The 21,501-nt window shown below is 40.6% G+C and overlaps 1 protein-coding gene across 1 annotated transcript in view; it reads left to right on the top strand.

Moving 5' to 3' along the window:
* CEP152 (centrosomal protein 152) overlaps positions 1-3,726 on the top strand; it is a 51,511-nt gene extending 47,785 nt beyond the window's left edge. Inside the window, exons 26-28 of the mRNA XM_073303951.2 lie at positions 719-875; positions 1,957-2,060; positions 2,327-3,726. Of these exons, the coding sequence (XP_073160052.2) occupies positions 719-875; positions 1,957-2,060; positions 2,327-3,378 (1,313 nt within the window). The 3' untranslated portion in view covers positions 3,379-3,726. The remainder of the gene's footprint in view (positions 1-718; positions 876-1,956; positions 2,061-2,326) is intronic.
* Positions 3,727-21,501: the final 17,775 nt, after the last annotated feature.

The following is a 21,501-nucleotide window of genomic DNA, read 5'->3' as shown; positions in this document are numbered from 1 at the left end:
TATTTCATTGGAGTTATTTGCTCCTTTTCACCTTTCCCTTCCTAAATAACACGTGTGTGTATGTGTATATGAAAGACATCTGTGTTCTCTTCTTGCACTCAAGTGTCTCTTAAGATCTCACATTCATACCTCACATTGTGTGCTCTCCTGGTAGATATTAGTTTCCTTAATTCAACTTCTTGCATTCTTTCTATTATCATTTAATCCTTTAAAAACTCATTGCAACAAGTATGGGCCTGATTCTGCCAGCCTTACTTACTTTGTAGTACATGATTACATGGCAATGAGGCTACTCTTCTAGTACAATACTAGTCAACGTGAGGAAGGCTGGCAGAGTCTAGCCCCGTACAAATTGTTTTAAGCTGTTATAAATGGCAAGGGCTACTTTGTGTCGTTGAATAACTGGGCTCTATTGTTTCTTCTGCGCTATAACTTTCAGCAAATGACAACCTTCCCCACCAAAGAATTTGTCCTCGGGGACATTTCATTGTCCCTTGTTTTATATCACCACATTCCAGGCCCTATGTTTTAACCACGCTCTTTTTGGCTGAAGAGGACTAGATCAAATGCCATTCCTTATTTTACTGTAGTGGTTACTGTTGAGTGCCATGCTGCCATTGCAACACTTCTACCCTCAATCTCCCTGCCCCTTGGCCAGGCTGTCTCAAATCCTTTTTTCCTTTTGAGACTCCATACTAATGAAATTTCATTTATGTAGGTGATATGCTTCGTTACATCCATGAAAGCAAAGAGAGGGCAGCTGAAATGATTAAAGCAGAGGTTTTAAGGGAACGTCAAGAGACTGCCCGGAAAATGCGCAAATACTACTTGATTTGTCTTCAGCAACTTCTCAATGATGATGGGAAACACGAAGGGTGAGTCCCAAACAAATACATTCGAAATTATTGTATAGCACATATACTTGAAGAAAATACATATACAGGAATATTAAAAAGAAGTATATTAAGCCCCCAATTAGTTGCCCATTGTTTGTTTGTTCTGAGGTTGTGCTGGTCCGCAAGCCCAGCTCAGTCTGCTTTAAACTCCATCAAATACATACTTTGATGTGGGTCCTTCAGTCCAGCTGGCATCCTCTTCAGTGAACTTTGGGACTGAGACTAGCTGAGCAGCCTTTCTTAATACCTTCTCAACAAGTACCCTTGATTCTCCAGAAAGTTTCCATCAAGTAGACAGGTGAACAGGAAAACCTCATGTTGTGACTTCACAGCAATTGTGCAGCTTTACAAAAATTAAATCAGGCTTTAAATGTGACCTGTAAAAGGATGGGGAATGAGCTTGTACCTTTTCTTGCTTGCTTGAAGTATTAAAAGGTTGTGGAATGTTTTAAACAAAAACCAAAAATAGAAATTTTGTTTAATTTCCCCCCCCCCCCCCCTGGCTTTTCTGGAAAACTTGTCTGAGGGGGTCACAGATACTGTTACTTTTCTCTGGTTTAATTGAAGGGACAGGGTAATTTGAAATTCTAACACATTTTTTCTCTGGAGTGTTTGTGTGGCAAGTGAGGTAAATAGGTATTAAGAAATACAAGTGACTGGCAGTCTGAATTAAAAAACACCTCCCATCTTCATCAGGTTTCATTTCCTTTAAACTTTGATGGCATAATCCTACCAATTCATAGAGTCTCCTATGATAGACTAGTGCTGGATTTCTATTGTTAGAAGAAGAAAAAGCGCCAAAGTTATAACATTTTGCAGTAATGGGGGTTCAGGAGTCAACATTTCAGTCCTTTATAGAACATAAATTCAAAATGGGCATGTACTCATTTTTTTCCCTCCCTTTTTATACATGTTTTTAATAAATGGCCAATTAGTTAAAGGGGAAAGGGTATAAGATTTAGTACTACAAGAGCTGTCAGTGAGACTGGCAAAACAGCCTAGGAAAAGCTAGTTAGCTTCAAAAACTTACTGATTTTAAATATTCTGGGGTTCTCAACAGGGCTGAAAAGAAAATAATGAATGCTGCTAGCAAGCTTGCTACAATGGCAAAAGTGCTTGAAACGCCTGTTCAGAGCACACCGCAGAACAAAAATGCCCACTCAAGTAAGTTGGAGTGACAAGTTGGTTCCCTTCCTTCCCCCTCGTATAGGTTTAATCCATTTAGCAGTGAAAACGCAGGTGGGCAGTGGGAGTAATTTTTTTTTTCTTTGCTTTGCCATCATTTGCATAGGCGGTAACTTAAAAATGTAAACCACTTGATTTAACATCACTAGTATTGACAACTCTCGTTATATAAACTGACTTTTTCCCAACATTAATGCTTCCTTAAATTAATCTTTTTTTTTTTTCTTTCTCTCCCCTTCTCTTAGCCCTGCCACTAAATTCTGAACTGCCAACTGGAGTTGAGCAATCAAAAAGAAATCACATTCATCAAACTAGGCTAGCCCATATGGAAAGCAAATCATGTGGCGAAAGTATTGCCAAAAAAGCCAGTGATCAAGTTGTTCAGAAACGTGTACCTTGTAACTTAAGACAGCAGCTTGATGCAGTAGAGGCTGAAACCCAGTTTGGGCTTTATGAAAGAGTAACTTCAAATATCCAAAGTAGCGGGAGCACTTCTAAACAGCCAGCTGATAATTCAAGAGACACTGTGTTAGAATTTTGTCCGGCTGAAGATGGAGGAAGGCTTAGAAATGGCTGTGTCTCAAATACAGACAAAGGTCCGACAAATACTGCTAGCACTACAGCACTTCAAAAGGCATCCTCGTGTGTTCCTCAGGTGAAGTTTGGAAACACGCGTACACCCAGCTCTATAAATAGCTTTTCCGACTCTGGGCCAGCTCATATAATGTTTGAAAACCAGATTCAAAGACCAGTCTTAAACAAATTTAAATGTAACCAGCCAAATACATATGGGGAGGCAACATCTGAGAGAGCTCAGGGGTTTGATATTCAAGAAACTCCAGTAAGGGATGACGGAAGCTCTGCTGACTGGAGTTCAGTTAGTGGGAGTCTACATTTGGATAGTGGTGATATGCCCTTCTTGTATCCTGTGCAAAAAGCAAGTTCTAATGCAGAAGCACAACATACGGCCTGTGAACAGTTTCCTGTGACCAACTTGTTTCCTAATGCAGATGAAAATGTTGGTACATTTTGTAGGCAACTTACCAGCAAAGCCAAGATTCTTGGTGCAAAAAGTGAAGCCATACTTTACAGTAATGAGCAACTGAACGTAAACCCAGGACACAATTCATACAGGAACGCTGAGAAATCAAATTTGGATGTCTCACAACAACACAATGCAACCCCATATTCGAATATAGGAAAAGGCTATAACCAACATTCAAGGAAACTGAGACTGGATGCTAAATCTTTTCAGCAAGATAGTGGCTTTGATAGCCCACTTCCTAACTTGGATTAACATCAATAATTCTTCAAACATTAGTTTAGAAGAAACTAATATATTTCAATGCAAACTTGGGGCATGCGGAAAACCTATTATTCTAGAAACTTGTGGGTTTTATCCATTTTGTGATCTCTCAATGTTATGTGACTTGAGACTGTTACATGAAAAAACAATCATATAAAATTACTTGAAATATCGATGTAGGCTTTTGTTTACCGTGGTTATCTGGCTTCACAGTTATGTACAGTGTTTTATATAAGTGTGTGTATTTTTTGTTTAAACAATCTATTTTTGTACTTTGATTAGTTTGCAGTGCAATGTTACATTTTTATTTATATATAAATAAAACTACTTTTAATTGTGGTCCCTTTTACAATCAGTATAAAAGGTTAGTGTGCATTAGAGATGTTTTTCAGAATCTGTTTGAAATGGTCAGGCATTTCATCCCTGTAAGTGCCAGTGTATATGTAAGTTATAACCATAAACAGTTACATATGTTTTTATAAAATGATTCAGTCTTTTATACTCTGAATCAAACTCCAAGCATGTGCCATCTCTTTGAACATATGTACAGTGAAAGCTGGTTCACTTCTGACTGAGAAAAAAGATCTTAGCTTTGTTTTCAGTAAAGCAGCGTAACTTCATTTCACAGCTATTCCTAGATAGCATTGACTATCCTCTTAATTCAAACTAAAGACTTAGTAATATTTCTCGTGGTGCTTTAATAACTTCCATTAAAGACCTGCTTGTGTTTCTCTGAAACACTCTCTTTAGCTCATTCTGCCTCTAACCTATATTTTTTACTTTTGGGTTGCCTTTGCTTTTGTTTCTAAGGATATTTATATGAAAACATGAATTTTGCTGTTTGCTTCATCTGCTCCTGCTGTTTGTTTCTCACACAAAGTCCAAAGTTGTTGTGACAATACAACATCCATTATGACTAATAGTACAGTTATAACCCAAGGATTCACTTGAAGAGTGGTATGAACCGCAGTCACAGATGAACGTCTAAGTAACAATCATTTTTCTGTATAAATGTCCGCAATAATTAGAGAAAAGCACTATAGAAGCAGATCACTCTCCAGCGAATCAGTTTTCTATGAGGTGTTTGCTCTTCAAAGTTTTTTGAGTTACAAGCTCACTAGGAGTACTTTTATCTTTCATATTTGCTTATTCTAGGGTGGAAAAAGGACGATGGCACAACATACAGCTATGGTTAGGACTGTTTTTTGAGTCTTCAGGGTTAAAACTTGAACTGCACAAAGTTTTATGAGCAATATAGTCTACTTTTAAAAGAAGGATAGAGCAGTGTTAAATAAAAACAAAAACTTCAAATGAAAAATGTATTTAATTTGTTCTACAAAAATGTCTTAATTGGCTACTTTAACTTTCATGCTAGTTGGCTTGGCAGATATGCATTACATCTCCCTGATTTGAAATTAGGTCAAGGGCTCTAATATGAGAATTCTGAAATTCTTGGTGGTCCTTTCATGTTATCCATAAACCCAATCCTGCTTCCTCTGTAGGCAAGGTTTTGCCATTATCTTCAATGGGAGCAAGATCAGGCCACAAGAGACCTCTTGTGCCTAAACCAGCATGAACAGCGGCTAAGCTCAAAGGCCCGATTCCCAGCTTTTATCTGAGTAAATAACTGTGCTGTCTGTAAAGGGGAAAGTTTTACCAGTTATATCTCTATAACCCTCCCATCTGAACGCTTATTCCAGTATCAGTGGCGCTTTTTTTTTTTTTTTTTTTTTTTGGTTTAACTCTTTCACAATAAAGGGAGCTGAGAAAAGCACACTTATACTAGAATAAGAGATCCCATACAGACTTTGTAACGGACTAACTGTGCCTGTTTAAATTCACACCAGAGATTATACCAAAACACCTTTTTCATGTAGACAATCCTGTGACTGTAAAAGTTAATATGCAGCTGTTCTGCAAAACAAGCAATTGAGCACACAAATTGGGCATCTGCCTGATTTGTGGTTCAAAACTAAATTCATCTTCCCCCATTATTGATCAAAAAGTTCCAAAGTGTAAGCACTGTTTAAAAGATTGGTCTATGATGGTTCAAGTGGATTTCTCATTTTTTTCCAGAAGTAATAAGCAAATCCAGACTTTTTCTAAATTTTAAATCTTCCAGTAGTCTTATTCTGATGCAAAAAAGCTTTTTAAATGCCCTTTCAAAACTTCTAACTTCCTACAACATATTGCATTACCTTTTATTAATATAGCTACCAATTTTAGACATATAATATACAACTTGCATTTTAGTTTTGTTGTAGTTTTTAAAAATTGCCTTAAGCAGTTGTTTGAAGGCCAGTGAATCCAGTTCAAAGTGAAGTAATAAACATCCAAATCAAGCTCAAGTCTGAACAGCTGATAAAATTCAGTCACATGTTGGATTAAAAGAAGAGCTACACTGAGCAGAGACAACCTTCCTGCAACAACAATTGCTTTCAAGCAAGCTATGGCGGGCTAAAGCAGATTGATAGCGTTGAGGAAACCAGATAAACTCTGTTTAACAAACTGAAGCACCTTTGGGTTTGGGAAGGATTTCCTCTTATGCACTGCCTTTCTCCACTACCTAGTAGAAGGCTTTTTTATGTAGGTAGGAGGTAAGATACAAGTCCTCTCTCACAGTTTGAAAAAATAGGGATAATTAAATCTGAGATCCATTGACCAACCTTCTCCTGTTTAATAATTTAACGTCCCATAAAGTATCACAGCAGTAGACATAAGCTACTAATCCATAGTAACTATAAAAATCTTCACGCACAGTAATATTGTATGTGTAGCTGGAAAACTAGTTAAAGTGTTCCCCCGCTCAGTGTTAATGGTATATTAGCCTCCCTAATGAGACTTCACTGCAGAAGACTGAAGGGAAGATAGCCCCAAACAAGCAGCAACAAGAGTTTCCTGATGAGTAAGGATTTGAGTCCCTGTGAGGGCTGGGACAACAACAAATCTAAGCCCCCTTGTGAATAGCAATTCCTAGGCCCCTGCTCCTCTAATATCAAGAGGGAAGAATGAAGCAATAACTGACTAAAACAGCAGCAGCCCCTGGAACTGTGAGTGATGGGAGGGAAAGGTTAGTGTTGCAATTTGTGGTTGGATTTGTAGAGTTGCATGAAGGCTTGTAATGCAGCCACTGAAAGAGAATGTTGCAAAATAAGTTTACCATGTGTCTTCTCCCACTTGGTTATATACTGCTGAAATAACATATTTGTCTTAATCAATAACTCATCATTTACTATTATGTGAATCTGTTCCTTCTTCTGTGCTCTGTAGAGACTTTGCCAGCAGCTCCTTATTCAGACTGCTGCTTAGTTTAACACTGTTTCTGCCACAGCAGCCAATAGTTCTCTGCTTGTTCTGTTACTGTTTCAGTTCAACACTATTTAACTTCATCTGCATTCAAAAAGATTCATGGCTGAAGCCCCTCAACCTAATAGCAGACTGCAGTGGCACATTCATGCTGTGCTACAAAATCCTTTTACTTTCTAGTTGCTTTATTGTTTTTATACTGTGTCTGCAGGGCCTGTGTTCTAGGAAATATCCTCATCCATGTAACAAACTGACCAGCCTTAAGTAGAAAGAAAAGGAGGACTTGTGGCACCTTAGAGACTAACCAATTTATTTGAGCATGAGCTTTCGTGAGCTACAGCTCACTTCTGTAATTCACAGCTGTAGCTCACGAAAGCTCATGCTCAAATAAATTGGTTAGTCTCTAAGGTGCCACAAGTCCTCCTTTTCTTTTTGCGAATACAGACTAACACGGCTGTTACTCTGAAACCAGCCTTAAGTAGCTAATTGTCTATACAGGTAAGTGGACTGCATGTAGGATTGTTAAGTGCAACGTTCTTAGGATAGTCCATAAATGTCTTTAATACAAGACCTTGCAAAGAAAAGCTTGTAAGTGAAGTATATAAACTTGTTGGATCTCACACCCACATTTACATATTTGTTTAGAAGCTTTCTAGGCATGTTTTCCAGGAACAATGGGTGGTTGTTATATACATCATTTAGTTTGCCCCTTCTTTGTCACTTGTCCTTAAAGTCTGCAGTGAGAGCCACTCTGACTTTGTGAGCTTTCGTTTGTTGTTGAAGCTCATTCCACTAACATTTGCATCCTCCTATTTCCCTTTGTTCAGTGGAGGTTAATTCAGACTTCCCAATGAAATGTATTTCAAGTAGTTCTTTTGCTATTTCATATACTATCTTCTGCTCTGAAGTGAAGTTCATCACTGTGCCGTTTGCCTCATCTCTGCGGGTGTAGGTGAGTTACAGTAGAAATTGGGGTCACCTGAAAGTGACATGGAACACCAGCAATACTTGTGACGGTAGTGAGACTTAACTCAGTGCTTTCCGCCCGATAATGCTTTTTGCATGCAGAGCCCTTTTTTAGCTTCACTGTTAATGAATCCTACCCACCCTCACTACTTGGGTAGATGTTACGCTGTTGTGTCGATTTCAGACAGTGAGGCAGAGAGCCGCAGGAACAATGATCAGCGTGAGAGCCTGTGTGATAGTGGCGAGCTTTTCGTCGGCTCATGGTAGCCCCACTCAGCGTGCTTCCCTCTAAACCTCGTCAACGCTTGAAGAAATTAAAGGAACACCCCTCTTTTGGCAAATGTTTTGGCTAAACACCATCTTCAGTGTTATGGCTTTGTCCAGATGACGAATGTTCCCTGTCAGCCTTGCAACATAGTAAAGGGGGACCACAATATTGTAATTATCTAATCAACTCCACTTTTGATTGTGAAGCAAATGTAATTCATTAACACTCTGGTTTTACTATAGCTATTAATTAACTGGTGCAATTGCAATTTGTACAGCAAAGCTGAGTCTGAGATGAAGTAGTTGCATTTTTATGTTGCTTTACTCCCCTCTAGTGGTTTTCTATAGGGTGCATAGCATGAAACAATTCATCGCAATGGACTTACTGGATGATGAGTTAAGGCATTGTAAAGAACAAATGTCTGCAATTACATTTCGTTCCCCTCCGTACTTGTTTCTTCCTATTGGGTGAAATGCATTCACATAGTTCCTTGGAGTTTTCTTCCCTGTAGAACAGCCATCTGCCTGCTCATCAAAGGTGAGAGTGTATGCATGTATTTAAAAAGCCAAAATCTGCAGATAAATTCCAGAGAGAGTTGTTTTTGTGCTACATACTACACATAGTGCCATCATTAATGTTAACAGGCCTACGGCTCAAGTAGCACAGCTAAAAGCTGTAGAAACTTTATTTAATAGAGGCGCCTAGTCTTACACTAAACATGGTCCCCTTCAGCAGGCAAAGAAAGACAAGAGCTTCTGTAAGAATACTGAAGATGTCTAGGTCTGCAGTTATTTTTATACCTCACCAGGAGTGGTTCCTTCCAAAATCATTGATGGTGTAACATGCAGTAAAGAATTGTGTATCACAGGGCTAATAAACGGCAGTATTATGAACAAATCTTTGGCCCAGGTTTCCTTTCATGCCTGAGGCTGTAATCCATGATTACAGAATGGGCTTTCTTTTTTTTTTTTGGTGTTGAGGGGAGAAGGGGAGAGGTGTAATGACAGAACTGAAATCTTTGATGGCACCGTTTCCCATTGGAATATTAGTTCCTTTGAAATTGAAATCCTTCATGAAACTGTAGGGTTTTTTTTCTGAAATTTCATTTTGGAGAGAAAAAAGGGGGAATAAAGTTCTGGTTGTCAAAATGTCCTGTTTCGCCACTTTTGGAACCATATTTCAATGTCTCTCTTGAAATGACTTTTGAAATCTTAAAAAATTTGTCTTAGGAAAATTTAAAATCGGTCCAAATATTGTTTTAATTTTGCAATCTGAAACTAAATTTTGGGGTTTTCTGCATTGGAATGAAAACAAATTTAGAAATCTTGAAATCCTTCACAAAATGGAATTTTTATCCTCTGCACAACCATAGATAAATGTTCTGTGCCCATATACCTGCACACAGTAGATTACCCAATATTAATATCTCCAAAATTCTCTAGATTATTCCCTGTAGGTCTTTAATAGACACTTCCAATACACATGAGCCACTGTTGTTTTGACTCCCCTACATCACTGCATGTGTGTGAACAGGACTTGCACCAATTTAGCAGATAATTAAACAGTTTAACATGTCAGTGTCAAGGTAACTAACAATTATAGTAGAACCTCAGAGTTATGAACACCAGAATTATGAACTGACCGGTCAATCACACACGGAACCAAAAGTACACAATCAGGCAGCAGCAGAAACAAAAACAAACAAAAAAAAGCAAATACAGTATAGTACTGTGTTAAACGTAAACTACTAAAAAAAGGAAAAACATTTAAAAATTTGACAAGGTAAAGAAGTTGTTTCTGTGCTCGTTTTAATTTAAATTAAGATGGTTAAAAGCAGCATTCTTCTATGGCATAGTAAAGTTTCAAAGCTGTATTATGTTAATGTTCAGTTGTAAAGAACAGCCATAATGTTTTGTTCAGAGTTACGAACAACCTCCATTCCTGAGGTATTCGTAACTCAGAGGTTCTACTGTACCTTGTGCAGCAGTTTCAAAACACCCATGTAGAATGATGACTTCTTATGAAGTATCTTTAATATAACTATGCATATATGAAACCTCTCAAACGTGCCTTGCAGAGTAAGAAGAAAATTTTCTTTAAACGAAACAGACTAATTAAAATAACCATTTTATTCTCTTCAGAAGAAATTGTTTCCAGAATCTTAAAAGCTGCATGGTTGTCTTATTGTGTCCAGAGGTTGTATATGTACTCCTCTTGTCCTGGTTTTATTACCATATCTGATCCCCTGTTCTTCGTTCGCAGGCATGTCAGGATATGAATTCTGCTTTTCTTTTAAAGATGACCTGTAAAGGGGGGAGGGGGGAGAAATGGGCTTGTGCCTTTATATAAACTCACTCATTTTGTTTGTTTAGAAATGCTGGTGTCGTATGCCTTGGTGACTGGGTTGCATTTGAGATAAACATCACAAGACATTGAGAACTAAATAGTTGAGAAGGGAAGGAACGTCTAATCAAAGAGATGAAAATGCGCTGGGTTTTGGTAATGCCAGTTTTACTCCAATGCCTAATAACCACTTCATCAGAAGGACATCTTTGCTAACGATTCAACGCTCCTGCACCTGTAATTGAGGTGTGAAAGCTCACTGCATATTTTGGTGAAACTCCTATCCATTTTCCACCAAAATCCAGGGAAGAATGGACTTGATGTCCCTGATATTCCTAAAATAGGAATGAACAGGGGAGAGAAGGAAAATAAGCCTTAAAAATCCATCCAACCCTTCTAACCAAGTCCTAAAGAAGCAAAATAAAAAGCACAATCCAGATTACCAAGGATTTTTTGAGAGATCCTATTTCAATGGAAAAGAAAACCATTGCTTCCTGATGGCTGTATGTAGCAGCCCAGCAGGTGGCCTTCCCTTTATGCCAGTAGATCTAGTAGATTTAGTGAATTACATGCTCCTCCCTGAAGCCTTCAGCTGTTGACTACTTTAGGTCACTATTACCTCACACCACACGTATCAGGGTGTGTCTACATCAGGATCTTAAAATTATAATAATAAATAACCACTGTTGCTACAACCAATTCAGCTCCACTGCTGGGAGCAAGAGGGGACGGGGATGGACTCAGTGTAGCAGGGGCTCCAGGCACCTGTTAGCAGACACTGTGCTTAAAAAGTTAACTGCTGAGAGTAGCTCCCGACAACATAGTGCTTAGAACGCAGCCAGATGCCAGCACGTTGTTTACATTAGCGTGCTTGCTGTTGCTACCGCCAGATAGCGCTAACCTGGGCACAGTGCAGGGCTGCTGGAAGGGAGAGGAAGATCCTTTTGATTTTAATTGCATGTTAATGGTATAAGTGGTGCATCGTGCAAGAGATCTCAGTAGTACCACCATTTAACACTGGTGGTGACCATTGCTTGCTCAGAGCACGGCTCAACTGCAGAGGAGAAGAAAGCGCTGCAGGTGGCGGAGAAGGAGAAGGCGGAGAAGGAAAGGAGAAGGCGGAGAAGGAAAAGGCGGAGAAGAAAGCGCTGCAGGTGGTAAATCAGAGACAGCGGCCAAAAATATTCGATGAGGCAATCTTGAAAGCGAACATTTCCAAGGAAGACTGGAGACTTATAGATAACTACGATGAGGATTATAAAAACGTCACTGATAAATTGAGGCAATGTGTGAAATTAGCCGAGACAGAAAGACCAAAAAGAGCAAAGGGAAGAATCTCGAAGGAAATGTGGAACTTGCTAGAGAAGCGGAGGAATATGAAGCGACAAACTTGAGTACTCCCTCCTCTGCAAGTTGATAAGAAGAAGACTAAAGGAGGACTTTGAGAAGTACCAAAATGAAAGGCTCTTAAAGATGGCTGAAGATCGCAGAAGCCTCAAAAAATGTAAAAGGGAATTGACACTGTACAGGTCAACAATAATGGCGCTGAAGAACAGGGATGGAAAACCAGTAATTGACAGAACAGGGATAGGAGCAGTCTGCAAAGATTTCTACACTAAACTGTTCATGTCTCAGATAAATGTCCCAGTACCAACACTTCAACAGACCAACAAGCACGTAGTCGCAATCCTTGTCAGCGAAGTTCAACATGCAGTTCACCAAATGAAGGTAGGAAAAGCCCCAGATAAAGATGGACTGACAATTGAAATAAAAGATGGAGGCCAAGACCTCTGGAAAACCCTTGCTCAGAGGTTTAGCCATTACTTGGAAATGCAGAAGATACCATTGAGCTGGAAGGAGTCCAACACCATTTTGCTGTACAAGGGCCAACGTGAAGATCTAAAGAACTGTTGTCCAGTATGCCTGCTCTCACATGTCTACAAGTGTTCACCAAAATAATAACAAACTGACTCTCACAGTCTGCTCTCTCGGCTGCTGCTCATTCAGGCAGACTTTTGAAGGAATTTCAGCACAATGGACCATATTTTCACTATAAACCACCTATTGGAATACTCAAGGGAATACAAATTCCCTTTATGTATTGCCTTTGTCAACTATGAAAAAAGCATTCGCGAGCATAGAGATCACTGCAGTGTTGAAAGCTGTTGCAGAACAGGGCTTCGACACAAACTGTATCAAACTATTAAAGGAAGCAAATTCTGAGTGAACTACAGATATAATGTGATTTGATGCCCCCCTTCGCATCTCAGTTAAGAAAGGTGTGAAACAAGAAGACACAGTTTCACCGAAAGTCTTCACAGCCTGCATCAAAATGGGGGTGGATGAATTGGAAGGGTGGAATCAACATCAATGGAGAGCAGTTAAACCATCTCATATTTGTGGACAATATTGTGGTGTTCGCTGAAAATACTATCAAACTACAGAAAACGTTGTGAGAACTCAACACCAAAAGCAGGCAAGTTGGACTGAAAATTAACTGCTCCAAAACAAAAGGTATGCAGTCTGATACCTTGCCAAAAGCCCAAATAACAATAAAGGGAGAACAAATAGAAGAAGCTGAGCAATGTGTCTATTTGGCCAAGAAATTAACATGTGCCATGATCAGAAAGGTGAACTCTTGCGAAGAAAGAAAGCAGGGTGGTGCACATTCAGTTCTATCAAGGATGTCCTCAAAGGAAAAATCAACGAGGCAACACGCACCAGCCTCTTCAGCTCAACAATACTGCCAGCAATGTTGTACAGCAGTGAAACATGGCCGCTGACGAAGACAGAGGAGCAGCAACTGTCTCAGAGAGGGCGATGGAAAGAAGAATTCTGGGAATTTCAATCCGCGACTGAGTTCCCAATGAAGTGATCAGACTGCAGAGTGGAGTGCAGGATGTGGTTGTTGAGAGCAGGCATAGTAAAATGCGATGGGCTGCGCATATAGCGAGGCTCACTGACCATCAATGGACTGCAGCTATCACTGAGTGGTACTCATGGGAACTGAAACGACCACTCGACCGACCTCCAAAGAGATGGGAAGATTTTATTATGAAAAGACATGGCCGCACATGGAGAAGCAAGGCCAGGATACGAGAAGAATGGAAGACATGTTGTGATCAGCGCCATCTTATGAAGGCTGACGGACCGACTGATCAGGGTTAATGGTAGCTGAGCAGTGACATGCTTCGTTTGAGAATTTGTTGACATTTTCAATTTAAAAAAAAATATATTTAAACCATTTGTGTTTGAAGGGCTGTCTGAAATCAACAAAAGCTAGAAAAAGAACAGAAGGCCCAAAATCTCTCCTTTAACTCCTCCGTTTGTGCCTAGGCCTTTTATGGATTGCCAAATAACCAGCACTCTGGCAGGGGCTGTCTCTTTACAATATGCCTAGTGCAGTAGATCCCCAGTCTTGCTTGGTGACAGTAGATGTTAATACACATACTAATGCCATAAGCTGTTCAGCGTGTCCTCTGCCGTAGGAAGCTTCCAACTGTAGAATGCATTTTGCCTCTCCTCTTAAGAATCAGTAACATAATCTCTGCCTGCTGCTGACTAGCATTTTGTTGAGAGCAACGTATGTGCTGGTCAACTCAGGGGTTTGGCCGAAACAGCCTCCTGAGCTGCAGCCCCACAAACCGTTGTGGGTGAGACGCAGTCTAGCGCGCTTGCTGGCGTAGCTTGGAGCGCTCTGTGGTGCTAAATGCTGCCCTGTGCTTGCATGGGGGAAGAGCGCCCATTTTCTAGCCCAGTCCTGGCACAACAATGCAGCAGAGGGCAGAATTTAGCTCCCCATGTGATACAGTAACTCCGTCCTGGGGGACGAGAGTTGATTAAGCGTGTTGCTAAACTTCCTCTATCACGTGCTTCAGTCGAAGCCATGAACCACTAAATAAATATGATTTTTACCACACTGTTGACATACAGCTATTGGGAGGGAGAAAAAAAAGTTTAGATTTATGAAACCAACCAACCACAGCAGGGCAAATAGAAGTTGCCACCAGGGCTACTTTACATTATCTTGCTGTGCTACCCTTGACAAAATCCATGTACTGTCAGATTTTTATTCTTTCTTTCATATGGATACTGCAGCACAGCAATAGGGGATTCCTTTGGTTGGCTCGTGTGTGTGGCTGTGTGTCTAACTACATTAAAGAACCAAAATGTGAAAATGTTGGAGCCAGTGTTCTAGAGTAGGCCTTTTGGACTGTAATAGCAAGGCAGGTATTTTAGTACTTATTACATTTTCAAAATCTGAGTTAGCTAGTCCATTGACCATAGGTCTCAAGTAGACAAACAGCTTGATCCACATGCTAATTCTGAAAATTCATTATTTACCAGCTAAATTGCAGCAGCTTCAAAGGAGGAATAAGTGTCTTGCATATAATAAGCTGTGTGAAGAGTTATCTAGGCATTTGTTTTAAAGTATATTTTTCTCCTTTTAGAGTCTAAGACTTAGACCATGGGTTCCCAGTTAGGGGTGTTGTAACCATATAATTAAATAGGACAGGGAACCCCACTAGGTGGGAAATGATTCTTGGGTTGGGGGTCAAGGTATGGAAAAGTTTTGAGAACCACTAGCCTAGACCATAATGTCCAGAAAGTGAGGAACGATCTGTTCATTGGCCAGAGAGTACCCCACTTCTGTGCTAGGACATCTCCAACTCTCCAGAATGCACTAGACTCAACCTGATGTCATTTTCAGGAGCACCCCTGGTGTAAGATAAAAGGGCTGTGTAGGGTAAAGTACTCCATACTGAAGATAGCAGGTGATCCAAAGCCCATTGAAGTCAGTGGAAAGTCTTTCTTTGACCTCTGTGATCTTTGTATTAGGCCCGTAATGCCCAGCGAATCCTTTCACAGCCACCGAAGAGTGGGAAATTCTGCTATCTCCTCTACATTTTATTGTGATGAGTGAAGACTGCAGCCTCTCAGTGTTCCTCTCAACTTGAAGGGGCACCCACAGATTCAATTTATTTATAATCTCCACCTTTCCATCAATAAATTAGGCTTCCTTTTCCTTTTGGCTTTACTCCTGAGGGACAGGAGTGGGAAAAGTCTGCTGTGCTATATATACAAAAATGTTTTTCCCTTTCAGGCATCTCCTGCCCATGAGTATTTTGACTTGGCTCTCCCTTGTGAGTGTCCGATGACACTTCCTCTGTTGACTGTGTGCCTGCTCAACCTCTGTTCTTAATCGTCTGAAGTAATGTGGTATTTTCTTTGGTATGGACAAGAGTTCACAAAGTTAAAAACTGTTTTCAACACTTTTATTTACAATTCATGAAGTCAGTCGATCAAGATTTTTTTTTTTAAATCAATACAAACGTAACTTTCCCCTGTGCCCACCCTACACAAGGCCGGAAGGGGTAAACTAGACCAATTTACCTATAGGTTGGACCTGGAGGGAAGTCGGGGGTGCTAAGGCTTAATTTGCTGATGAAGTCCAGCCGGGGGAGGAGCTGGGCTGGGCTTATAAAGCAACAGAAGGGGGCTGCAGGGAAGTAGAGTACAGTCACTCCCAGGGGAAAGAGAGATGTGTTTGGAAGCTACAGAGGCAGGTAGCCTACAACTATTCCCAGGGAGGATGGCATTTGGGCTGGCAAACCCGGAGGGGGGGGTAGCCAGAAGGTACAGAAGAGGTTCAGGGAAAGGCAGCAAGGTTCAGAAGGGAATAGAACTTGGCTGCTGACTAGAGGGTCCCAGAGTTGGAGCCTGGAGTAGAGGATGGGCCCAGCTTCCCCTACTAGCCACTGAGGGAGTGGCACTTGGGGCAGTGAATGGGGAAGACTGCCCAAGATGGCTGAAGAAAGACTTTGATATTCTGGAAGGGGAAAACATGTATAGTAACCTGGCCAGAGGGACAAGTCATGAAGAGCAAGCAGCAGCTCCTGGACTGAGTGAGGAGCTGCAGATCAAGAGATTGTGACAGAGAGACAGGGTGCAGTTGCAGGAAGGGGTGTTGGCTTCACAGAGCTAATCCCCACAGCAGTCAGGAGGAGGTGCCATCCAGCAATGAGTAGTGTGCCCCCATCACATCCCCCACCCCAAGCTAATATGAACACCAGATCTAGTTCTGGTGGTAATTTTCAATTCAAAATTTTTGTTTGTAAATCCAGTGTCCCCCAACCTGGAAGCATTTGCATGTTAGAATTGTCTTCCCCATTCAAAATACAATCTCTGAGTAATTTGTATCACAAATGTGTTATCAAGATTTTTCACTGTTGATATCAGCAAATGTTTAAAAAATCCCCTTTAAACCTAGATATTCTAGTATACTTCTAATTCATCTCAAATCTGCATGTAGCAAAAATGCGTGCTTTGTCTCTCACTATTAAGGGTTTCAAGCTCAGTATTTGGAACCTAGTTCCTCTTGCCTTACCCATTTACTTCAATAAGCCTACTTGTGCGAGTAATGTAATGTTTCAGTCCTGACTCCAATTGTTATTTCCTCTTTCTTTCCTGTGTGCAACTGCAGTGTTTTCATTATCAGAGTATCCACACCTTTCATGCCAGCATTCTTTGGAAATAGTCAGTTTGTCATGAATTACAGTATGAGTTTATGGATACACCTACATTTGAGCTGCACGGTGTGATTACATAGGCATACCCATGCTAGCTCCGCTCGAACTGGTGCCTAAAAAAAAGCAGTGTGTCCGCAGCGGCACAGAGGGCCACTCAGGGTAGCTGCCCTGCATTGAATCCTGCCCACAGCCTGGGGACATACTTGGGTGGCTAGCCTGAAATGCTGGGAACACACTGCTATTTTCAGGTGCTAGCTGGAGCAGAGCAAGTGTGGGTTACATCTACATGAGCTAGGAATCACACCTCCCAGCTCAAATGCAGACGTACCCTAAAGTGTTTCTCCAACCCAGTGTATAAGTGAATGAGACGAATAACCAAAAAAGCCCACACTCAAGTCAATGGAGTCTTTCTATTGACTTCAGTGGGCTTTAGATCAGGCCCCAGATGCACTTAGGTGACAGTATTTTGAGCCCTGCACCCCACAATATAAGGATGCAATATACTAAAATATATGTATTCTATAATAAAGCTAGAACATGTTTTCTAGCACTCTGCAAACAGTTCTTATAATCTCCAGTGCAGTTTGAGGCAATTAATGATTTCTGAGGACTGGCTAATGCCAAATCTGGATCTGATGAAAACCCCTTAATGAGAATCACCACTTGGCTATTTTAACTCGAAAATCAGCAGTTAAGGCAGACATGGAAAATAATCCCCCAATGGGTTTACACCCCGTAAAATGTGATGGACTCCAAATCAGATTGTCCCACTTAGTTTAAGCCAGTATCTAGAAAACCTGAGGAAATGAGGTCATACTTTGGAAACTCTTACTGAATAAGTGAAAGTGCAGACTCAGGCAGACCAGAGCTGTAGTGAACTATTCATCAGAGCTTTGAACTGGCTGGAGACTGACCACGGCCATGAACGAGTGCCCTTGCCAAAGCCATGGCACTGGTGCGTCTCATGTGAAAAGTTGGGCACAGAAAGCACGGTGTGTTCAGGGTCTAATCCCAGGTCTCTGCTAGCCATGTTGTTATTTAAATGATGTCAGTGGGGAAACTCCCATTGAACTGAAATATCTCATTGCCAGAGGAATGCTGGGAGAGAATATCTCAGCAGAGACGCCCAATCCCACTGCTGACACAATGTTGTAAGGAATGTAGGGCCTGATCCTACAGTCATTACTCGGGTCAGGGAGGAGTTTTGCATGAGTGAGAGCTGCAGGAACACACTAGATGCTGGCTTTCAGCCATTTGGCATGTAACCATTGTAGCTGAAAAGGAAGCTGCATCCATTTTGCTCAGCGCTTCAGTCTGAAAGCTCACCCAGTGATAGGTATGGCAATTTACTTTTGGTTTTGAACCTAGAGATGGTTATTATGCAAAATGTCATTTGCGACAGCAAAGGAGACCAAAGTAAGACCCTACCAGTCATCTATTATTTGGCTTCAGCATTGGCTTAAGTTCAGTGGACTGATCTGCAGACGTTACCCAGCCAATATTCCCATTTCAGTCCATAGGAGTTATCATAGAATATCAGGGTTGGAAGGGACCTCAGGAGGTCATCTAGTCCAACCCCCTGCTCAAAAGCAGGACCCATACCCAATTAAATCATCCCAGCCAGGGCTTTGTCAAGCCTGACCTTAAAAACTTCTAAGGAAGGAGATTCCACCACCTCGCTAGGTAACCCATTCCAGTGTTTCACCACCCTCCTAGTGAAAAAGTTTTTCCTAATATACAACCTAAACCTCCCCCACTGCAACTTGAGACCATTACTCCTTGTCCTGTCCTCTTCCACCACTGAAAATAGTCTAGAACCATCCTCTCTGGAACTACCTCTGAGGTAGTTGAAAGCAGCTATCAAATCCCCCCTCATTCTTCTCTTCTGCAGACTAAACAATCCCAGTTCCCTCAGCCTCTCCTCATAAGTCATGTGTTCCAGACCCCTAATCATTTTTGTTGCCCTTCGCTGGACTCTCTCCAATTTATCCACATCCTTCTTGTAGTGTGGGGCCCAAAACTGGACACAGTACTCCAGATGAGGCCTCACCAATGTTGAATAGAGGGGGACGATCACGTCCCTCGATCTGCTCGCTGTGCCCCTACTTATACATCCCAAAATGCCATTGGCCTTCTTGGCAACAAGGGCACACTGCTGGCTCATATCCAGCTTCTTGTTCACTGTCACCCCTAGGTCCTTTTCTGCAGAACTGCTGCCTAGCTATTCGGTCCCTAGTCTGTAGCTGTGCTGAGTTATGCTTGAGTGGTCACTGGAGGACCAGGAAGGACATGTCGTAAACATTTCTTGTTTATATTTTACATAGTTCTCAAACCTGCATTTAATTTTTTTACATCTAAATCAAAGAAACAGAATTTCTCTTGCAACCACTGGCTTATCTACATACCTATATAGTGGTAGATATGTTTCCTTAAGTACATAACATATTCCCAATACAGTGTAAAGCCACCATCAAAGGTTGGATGTTGAAAGCCTTCCCCTGCATCCCTGCTAGGAGAGACTTTTATTTTAATTTAGTTGTATTACATTTGACATCAGTCATGCAGAAAACTAGGTCAAACTCCACCTTCCCTGGGGGCCAGAAGTACCAGAAAAGCCCCAGTAGCTGGTGGTTTTCTGACTCATTAATAATCTTTTGTGTAGGGGCACTCATGAATAACTATGTTGGTATTAATAGCGGCTTGGATTAGATCTCCATCCATTAAAAGGTAATAATCTCATTCCCCTTTTCTCAGGAGGGTAAAGATTAATTTTAAAATTGACCTACCTTAGGAAAGGGGGGAAAAACACTAAAGTGTTAATGGACAACCCCTAAAAATAACAAACACGTAGAGAAAGGTGTTTCAATTTGGGCATCTATTTTTTTTTCCCTGTTGCTTTTCTTTGTCATCCTGACTTATGAAGCCAGGTGTATTAGAGGATCAAGCACATCTGTTTCCTTTAGACTTTGAGAGGGCAATCAGATTCTTGCCCAAATTGCCTCCAGTTTTCAGTATGGAGCCATCAAACTCTCTCAATTCCGTAACTTTAAGGGATTGTTTTGCTTGAAGGGATACAAGACTACAAATCCTGCAAGCATTTCACCTTGCACAGGAAGTAATAGCAAAGGAGAGAGATTTTTTTGAGCCTGTACGAAGTGTAACAGCTCCATGGTCAGCCAGGACTTTGTGGTTACAAGCTGGAATAGAACTAGGGGCCTGTGTGCGCTTTTGGATAAGGACCAGAAAATGTGAACTAGAGGATAATCTTCTTTAGTTTTTGCTGTATTCCAGTGGGGTGCACAGCACACCCCTTAGCAGGGGTCTGACATTGTGTCATGCAGTGACAGACATGCTCCTTAGTTGATACAGACTAACAAATTGAACAGTTTGTGCTCAGCTAGCTTAGGATTTCATCCTCCTTCATCTTTACCAACTCAGCTGAGAGATGAAAACTTCAAACCAAAATGAAAATACAGAAGAAAACCATAAGCAAAAATTAAATAGAAATCTGTGGCCCCAGAGCCACATGTCTCTGAGGAGTTACCCCTGAAACTCCTCCATAACATATCTTCTTGTGTCTAGTTATTACAGATGACCTGATTGTACACGGTCAGGAAAAAGGGTGGTTTACTGGTGAGTTTCAAAATTCGCTTTGGCTTTTGTAGATTTAAACCAGCCACTTGATCTAACTTTACATTCAGGCAAAACCTGTATTATTACTATTTGTGCTTCTAGAATACTTATATTTTTTAAAAAAATCTTTCCCACACTATTTGTTTTCATTGGCATAATCAAGGTTTCCTTTACTAACTAAGAAATATGTAGCCAATTGAACTAAGATATCCAGACCTTTTCAAAAGCATGAACGTATTATTTCTGTCCATGTCGGTTGAAACAGATTAACAAAATTTACAGATCTAAATATTCACTTACTGCGGAAGTTCAGGTGGTTGCATTAAAAAAAAATATACAGCTAGCTAGCTAGAGACTAGTACTTAATTCTGTCCCATTAGATTGCTTCTTTGTTTATCACAAATAAAAAAACATTTCAGTGTAAAGTGTGAACATTTTTTTAAATCAATATTTGGCTCTACGAGAGGGGAGAGAGAGGTTTTTTTTTATACTGGAACAAAATCAACTGTCTGAGCAGTAAAAGTTCAAATGGAGGGAAAGACAGTGCAAACAGACTAAGCACTTCTGAACCACCAATATTCCAAACCCAAGGTCTGTTATGTGTCTTCATGAGAAGTGTATAGCAGGGTAAACTGGGGTATTTGCCTGAAGGTAAGCTATATACAGTGAGCGTTGATGAGCAATTTAATTGTCTTTTAGACAAATTATGAGACCATCCTAGATTTACAGGTCCACTCCAAGAGAGTTTAATATCCAGAAAAACAGAATAATTATCAATGAGAATCCTAAAGACCAATTCCTGTTAGCATACTCTATAGAACACAATTATAGACTAGGGTTTTTTAAGTTACTACACAGCAGCCTGAGCAAAAGAATCTGTCAGACTTAGCCAGTGTGAGTGAAAAAAAAATCCGCAAGTTAGTTCCAGACACACAGACTCCTAATAGAACTAAAATGGAATTACAATTGTGTTTACTTGGAGAGGTAGCTTGGTACAACTGGTAGGGAGGAATGATTTTATTATTATTTTAATAACTCAGCCACTTTATAAAATGAACGGAACCATTT

Source organism: Lepidochelys kempii, chromosome 10 (assembly GCF_965140285.1).
Source record: "Lepidochelys kempii isolate rLepKem1 chromosome 10, rLepKem1.hap1, whole genome shotgun sequence".
In the NCBI taxonomy this organism is placed as follows: domain Eukaryota; kingdom Metazoa; phylum Chordata; order Testudines; family Cheloniidae; genus Lepidochelys; species Lepidochelys kempii.
Note: the sequence above shows the minus strand (reverse complement) of the source record. Positions and strands in the feature narration are given on the sequence as shown.